General features: G+C 58.0%; 1 protein-coding gene across 2 annotated transcripts; it reads left to right on the plus strand.

Annotated features, from left to right (window-relative positions):
• Nucleotides 1–2,337: 2,337 nt before the first annotated feature.
• On the plus strand, nt 2,338–6,318 carry LOC114012311 (uncharacterized). Of its 2 annotated transcripts, XM_055803896.1 has the most exons (8): nt 2,338–2,505; nt 2,942–3,030; nt 3,146–3,263; nt 3,654–3,786; nt 4,230–4,358; nt 4,666–4,811; nt 5,099–5,224; nt 5,748–6,318. In XM_055803896.1, the coding sequence occupies exons 1-8, from the start codon at nt 2,429–2,431 to the stop codon at nt 5,812–5,814; spliced, it is 885 nt and encodes a 294-aa protein (XP_055659871.1). In that variant the 5' UTR covers nt 2,338–2,428; the 3' UTR covers nt 5,815–6,318. The 2 variants fall into 2 exon arrangements, with proteins under 2 accessions (XP_055659871.1, XP_055659872.1); XM_055803897.1 differs by lacking the exon at nt 4,230–4,358.
• The last annotated feature ends 767 nt before the right edge of the window (nt 6,319–7,085 follow it).

The raw sequence follows: 7,085 nt of genomic DNA on the forward strand, positions 1-7,085 counted from the left end.
GGCACATCCCGGCGAGGCCTTGGGCACTGCTGAGGGGGTGCCCACCGCTCCCCTTCAGAGCTGCTCCACAGCCAGGGACGGGGTCAGGAGGTAGCGGGCTTGCGCCAGGGGACCCTTGCTGACAGGCAGGAGCCTTGCCTGCAGGCAGAGGAGCAGCGGCACGTTGGGGCACAGTTTTGGATGAGGAGCCACAAAGAGCATCCCCTTCCCTGAGCTGAGGACAAGCAGCAAGCACGATGGAGGTCTGCTGCACAGTGGCACTCAGCGTGGAGCTCAGCAGCTTATTCCGAACGCTCCTGCTTCTCTCCACCATGGGTAGGGGATTCCGGAGTTTCTTCCTGAGAGGTTGCGCTGGGGCTATCCACTGTCAAATGTTGCGACTGCTGGGCTGATGGGGTGGCTGGACAGGGCTGGGGGCTGCCAGAGGGTCCCGCTGGGCTTGGGGAAAGATGGGGCAACCACGACTGCTGGGTCATGGTGCTGTGGCTGTCCTCAGCCCCGAAGATCCTGTGGGCACAGTGTGGTCCCTGGCGAGGGGGCCATCCAGAGTCAGGTTTCTCTGGGAGCTGGTACCTCTTGGGGTTCTGGCTCTGGGATGAAAAGGGGTCTGCGTCCTGGGGGCTGGGGTGTCCTAGAGCTCCCACAGGGCTCTGACGAGGTGGCTGGAAATGCCTGTGCTGTAAAACAGCCCTTTACCTTGAACTAGTCTCCTTTAGGAGAATCTCTGCTCCTTTCCATGGGATCCTCTTGTGCCACCAGGCTGGCAGATCATGTCCGAGGCTCTGGGGTAACCATGCTTTTCTGGGCGTTACATGGCCACAGCCCTGGTCCTGAATCCCTTCCCACATCCCCATTTCTGCCCCAGCCCTTCCCCAGGAGCAGAGTAAGGCTGGCAGTCTGAAACCGGGGCACAGCCCAGCTCTGCAGCCATTGCTGTGTTTGCCTGGCCAGGTGGTGGCCACCTGCACTGTCACCCCCTGGGTGAGGAGCTTGCCGAGAGGCTGTGAGCTGGCTGTCTCGGAGCATGACACTTCTTTCCTTTGCTTTCCAGAGGTTGTGGCTATCTGGGATGCTGTGTCTGCATACATCCTGGGACAGCTGAAGCTGGGCAAGGTCTGTTGGGATCCTGGTCCCCTTTTTGCCCTGGAAAGCGTGGGCCCTGGGAGCAATCCCTCCCTAAGCATCAAGGCAGCACGCTGAGACAAGCCTGTGTGTTCACCACTGCTACTTGGTCAACCAGGAGAGAAACCATATTCAGATCTAGTCTGAGAAAGCATTTGGCACGTGATAGAGTTTCGCTCATCCCTGTGGTCAGCATTTGTGTTGTTTTCCTGGGCAGGGGGTCCTGGTCACAGGACTCGGGACCTTTGCTACGGTGCAAGAGCGATTCCAAGGTGAAGAAGAGGTGTACGTGGTTCGAAGACCCATCTTCAAGCTGGACATTGCTGAGATATCTCTGTGGGAGCTAGCGTTCCCCACAGAGGTTATACCTGGTGAGAAGGCAACAGCCACCCTTCTCTTCCCCCTGCCCTGTTTGGGAGTGGGATGCATGCTCTCTGCACTTCAGAAAGGGTGCAGAGAAATGAGGATTTCAGTATTTCTCTGGAGAGAATTCCCTCCAAAGTTAGGCGGACAGCTTGAGCTCTTCCAAAACTAAACACTCCCCAAGAACTGTTTCCATAAACGACCTTTTCTCTGGCATTCTGTTTCGAATTTTACATGGAAATCCAGCCCGCTCTGCCAGTGACGATGTTTCTCCTCCTTGCAGACGATGCCAAGATCGAGCCGCTGAACTACAGATGGCTATCGCGAACCACTTCCTTCCCACAGCATGTGGTGCAGAGCTGTGTGCAAGAGACCATACTCTTGTACTCTTTCCAGCTGAGGAACAGGCAGCACCTTGCCTTCGCCTTCAAGGACATTGGCGTTCTGTCCTTCACCGACAACGTCCTGTGCATGCGGTTCTATCGCGACTGCGTCACAGGGCTGGAGAGCAAGGCCAGCTGGATTGCGCTGCTCAGCACTGCGAGTTGCTCAGGCTTTGAGGGTGATGCAGTGACTTTGGGAAGCCTCTTGAAGGGTGAGCAACCCGATGGCTGTTGGGCAGCCTGCACGTGGCAGGCCAGTCCGACACCTTTCCACGTGCTCACCTGCGCTGACTTCTCCATTGGGAAAGAAGTTTTATTCTGAGCTTCTGAGTTCTTGCCCTACAGAAAGGCTGGCAGCGTTACTGCGCAGTCTCAGTGTTTGCTGTGCAGCTTCTCCAGAGCAGAGCAAGGGCTCATGTTCACGGAGGAAGATTTGGAGGAGGGGTTAGGAGAAGTGGCTTCCTTTTGGAGCAGGAGGCAGGTCTGCTTCCTTTGGGAGCCAAGAGCAAAGTGCCTTGGAAACCTTCTAGCAGCTCTGTGTCACTTTACAGAGGCTGTGGATGCCCAGTGCAGCTGCCTCCGGTGGAGAGACCAGCACTCGGGGGATGCAGGCTGCTCCTGCCCACGCCTTCCCCAGGTGAGTGCGTTTCCTCTGCAGCCCTCGACTGACCGAGCGGGCAGATTCCCAGCTCCTCAGGAGTGCGCCTTCCGGGGCTCGGCGTTGCATGTTGAGTCTGGGAGGGGGCCTGACCTGAAGGGGCTGGTTTCTGGTTAACGTACGATGAGTTGGGGTTACACGTGTGTTCTCCTGGAGTGGCCGAGCAGCGTCATTGCGTTTCTCATGCCCAGCCTGCCCGCCACTCCCATCAGAGAGAGCCAGCTGCACACATGGAGGACTTTAAGCTACATCGTCTGTGTTGGGGGGAGATTGCTAATTAAACCCATGCGTGGCTGCATGGCCATGAGGAAAAGGGGTGCCATGCCTCACACGAGAGTCGTGAGGATTAGTGCTGGGAAGCTGCAGAGGGTAGGGGTCACCCTTCTTCAAGCCTGTGTCATCATTTACTGCCCAGGTTTCGCTTTACGGTGGTCAGCAGAGCAGTGGCCAAGGCTTTGTCCGCCTGGGCCAAGAAGGCTGCAGCAAAGTCCAGGCTCAGACAAGGTATGGGAACAGGTCTCTGCTGCCCAGCTGAGGCCCTGCCCCGCGCTGGGTGACCACAGCTCCGTCAAAAGGCACTCCCCAGGGGGCTGCTCTGCAGAGTTTCTTCCTTTGCCAGGGGCAGAGGCGCATCGTGGCAAGCTGCTGCAGAGACGGACGAAGCTTTCCCTTCCTGCACTGCCAAGTCAGGGGCCAGGCACAAGACAGAAAGACATGGGCAAGAAGACTTCTGAGAGGTGAGACCCTGGTGGGAAGGGATGAAAGGGATCCTGCACCCGTGGAGGAGAGACATCCCCTCCGGACACTCCGGCTGCAGGGACGCGGCAAGGTCCCTGACACGTGCCGCATGGCTCTTATGTGCTTGTTTCCCCTGCTGTGGGCCCCTCCCTGGGGAAGGTGGTGGATGCTGAGTGCACCCCACGTCCCTGTGGTTCCCTTACGCAAGAGCTGAGGTGCAGTCATCCCCCGTCCATCTGAGGGGGCTCAGGAAAGGCTCCCCGCTGCCAGCAGAGATGGCCCCACCTCCCGCGCTGCTTCTGCCAGCCTGGGGAGCTTTGGTACCAGCCAAAAGCGGGAGGCCAAGCTGCCCCGTGCTCATTCTGACTGCTCCTGGTGCCTCTTTGCAGTGTGCTCCCCCCGTGTCCAGGCAGCTCCCCCAGGATGAAGGAGGCAGGCAAGGCAGGCAGGCAGGAGCCCGCTTCTCCAGCCAAGCCCACCTCTACACTCCCATCCTCAGACGACTGCCAGAGAGCGCTGCAGGTACGTGCCTTGCTGTAGCTACCGTGCTGCTGGGGACTCGGCAAAAGCCTCTTTGTGCAGAGAGCCAGCCTGATAGGACTCCTTGAAATGCACTCCTTGTCAGGTGTCTGTCACCTCCTTCAGATCTTCTTCATGAAAAGGAAGGTGTTGCACACCCTCCCCACATGCCGTTGCCCCCTGGGTTGTCACAAAACTCTTTCTCCTGGCCCAGGGGCTATGGGAGATGCCCAAGTCCTTTCTCGGCTGTTCACAGGGGAGGGCTTTGGTCGCAGCTGTGTTTGCCAGGAGCCTAGAATGACCCCACAGCCCCCGTTCTCTTAGGGGCAAAGCCTTGCCAACCGACCAGCTGAGGCAAGGGGCGGCAACACGGGTCAGACTCAAAGGACACCCGTTCCAGGAGCTGAGACTCATCGTGCCTTCTGCTGCCTTGCCATCCCCTCCAGGAGGTCTGGCAACTGTCTGCAGAGTGGGAGCAAGTGAGGCCCAAGTGGCAAGTGCATCTTGAGCAAGCAAAGGCAGAGTGGGCGGCGTGGGAAGCCTGGTCTGCGGGGAAGGACCGACAGCCGCCCCAGGTACGGGCAGCGATTGACACCGCTGAGAGCAGCAGCGACCCTCTCCTTCGGGGCACCCAGGGCGGCAGGTCTCCAGAGGAGGGGAGCAGGACAGACACCCAGCTGCAGGGCAGGGCTTTGCCTGCTCATGCTCGTAAGGGAGAGACTGGCAGCAGGATGCAAGCGGCAAAAGCAGCCGTGATGATGGGCACGTGGTGCTGGGTCTCCCGGCTGCCAGGTCCTGCTGCAGGCTCCTTTCAAGACGTCCTCTGGAAAACTTCACCGGTGGTTGCCATCTGCTTTGCTGAGAGTGTCTCCTCCTTGGCAGGCACTCGGCACTGGAGGCACATGGACTCCCCACCCTCCAGCCCAGCCCAGGAGAGAGGCAGTCAAGGAGAGGTGGAGAAAGGCTCCAACCCGTCTCCCAGCAGAACAGAAGACAGCAGCAACCCCGCTGCAGAGACTCCAGCCCGAGTAAGTGTGTGCTGGCTCTCGCCACAGCCTGGGGCAGCCACATAGCTGTGAGCCCACAGACGTGTCCACATCCCACGTTCCTGCATCCTGGGGTTGCATAGGACACCCTCTGGTGTCTCCTAACACGGGCATGGCCTGGGTTACCCCACAGTTCACGGCCCAAAGCTCATGACCGGCTGCAAGGGTGGGTACCCATGTGTCTTGGTGGGCACAGGGGCTGGACGAGGGGAGAGGCAGGTGGGGTCTGCAGCAGAGGCTGAGGAGACAATGTTTCCCTGTTGTTGCAGCCACCTTTCCCCACGAGCGGTCCAGGTCCTCAGAAGGCTGGAGCCATACCTTGAGCGCAAGGAAATATTCAAGTACGTCGCTGAGAACAGGAGGCGGCTTCAAGAGCAGCAGAAGCAGCTCCCCTGGTAACAGTCTCCAAAGAGACCCCTCCACTGAGGCCAGCCCTGGGGGAAATGGGGGATTTCCCTGACGGCCCTCGTGAGACAGAAGCAGGTTCAGGAGGCTGGCCTTGCAGTGGACCTCCCTGACACCCAAGGGCCTGCCTGGACACCCAGAACCGGCTTTCCATGTGGGATGTAAAAGGCCTGGCAGAAGGCAGAGGGTCCCTCTGATGGCAGGCTCTCCCCATTCCAAACCAGGGAGCATGTCCTTCCCAGGCAGAGTCTTGCCCCAAGACACCTATCCCCAAGCGGGGACACCAGCAGGGGACACTCCAGGTCTCGGCCCCAGGGGACTCAGCCCCAGGCTGGGCAGTTGCGCCTGGGCCCCTCTCATGGCCTTGGGCACAAGGCGCCTCTCCTACTTCACAGGCACCTTGCGGCTTCATTGCAAGCACACCCCATCCCAGGTGGCCTGAGCTAAGCCTGCAGGAGTTCTCTGCCTTCTCCCTGTCCATACGGTCACACACTTCTCTTTCTTCCTCCCTAGCACCAGATGCTGGTACCGCAGCAGAGGGGAAGGTGCCGGGAGCAGCGGCTGTAGCAGTGGCTGTTAGCCAAGGGGCCGGGAGGCTTCTCACCTGCCAAGATCCACCTATAAATACAAAACCTGGAGTCCTGGGGTGGTTCCCAGATGGACTGACTGGTCTGTGCCCGGTGATGGATTGCTCTACAGGCATTATACACACCCCATGTGTGATCTCACATCTGCTGGTAGGGGCAGGAGGGAATAAAGTGCACACACGCTCCCCAGCATGAACATTCTGGCACTTCCCAACACACAGGCAGCACGACAGGGGAAGCTCTCACCCTCTTCCCAGGAAAGCAGCAGAGCTGGTGCCTCCCTCATGTGTCTGCATGCTCGTGCATGCAGCGTGGGGAACCATCAGCAGGGCCACAAGTCTGTGTGTTTACAGGGCTGTGAATGCACTGGCACCACAGCGGTGCAGTGGGTGGCTGGCACAGCCGGAGGGCTGTGGTGGGGGGACGTGGGCTCTGCAGGAAGGGCTGTCCAGGAAGGCAAGGAGGTGGGCTTGCCTCTTGCTCGTGCTGGGACAGGAGCCAGCTAATGGCTCTGCCCCATCCTCAGGCCCTTCCCCTCACCCTACTACTCTGCTCTGATACCACCAACAAGCGACAATTTACTCTTTCCTTTTGACTCTCTCTGTCGATATGCAATCCAAGCAACATCCAACAGCTTTCCCCTATCTCAAGCAATCACTTCTTTGTAACTTTTGTAATTTTCTTCTAATACCATCCCAGGATTGGCCCACCAATAGAGGGGCCAATTGATCTCATGCCTCATCAGATTCAGGGTCAATACTTGTAGAGTTGCGGGCTACCTCCTTCATTCTGTTCTGCAGATCTGTGGGGGGCTCTTGGCTATCGTGCCTAGCCTCGTACCGTTCAGACATGGTTATTGCCTTAGCCACAGCATTTTGAATGCCAAGTATAATCCCTTTCTGATACCGAGTCAAAAGTTGCCTGGGTCCCAGTTCGGACTAACAGAGGGGAAATGATGCTCCACAGTTCCTGTTTCAGCCTCAGCTTCCACATGTATTCTAGTGGCTTGACAAACAATCTCCTTCTTACTACTGTCAAACAAAACCTGCAGTATTGCCTCTATATCCTTACACTCTGGATCCTGTGTTTTAACCATCATTATTTCAAAAACACCAGCCACCTTCTCAGGGTCGTCTTGGTAATTTCCTGTGGTTGCTTTGCAATTCTTCAACTCTGTTACTGAAAATGGGACCCTCACCGCAATGGGTCCTTCATTTCCCACAGCCTGGCGCAGGGGAGCCTGTATCACTTCCCCTGGTTTGGC

Source organism: Falco peregrinus, chromosome 5, assembly GCF_023634155.1.
Source record: "Falco peregrinus isolate bFalPer1 chromosome 5, bFalPer1.pri, whole genome shotgun sequence".
Classification (NCBI taxonomy): Eukaryota; Metazoa; Chordata; class Aves; order Falconiformes; family Falconidae; genus Falco; species Falco peregrinus.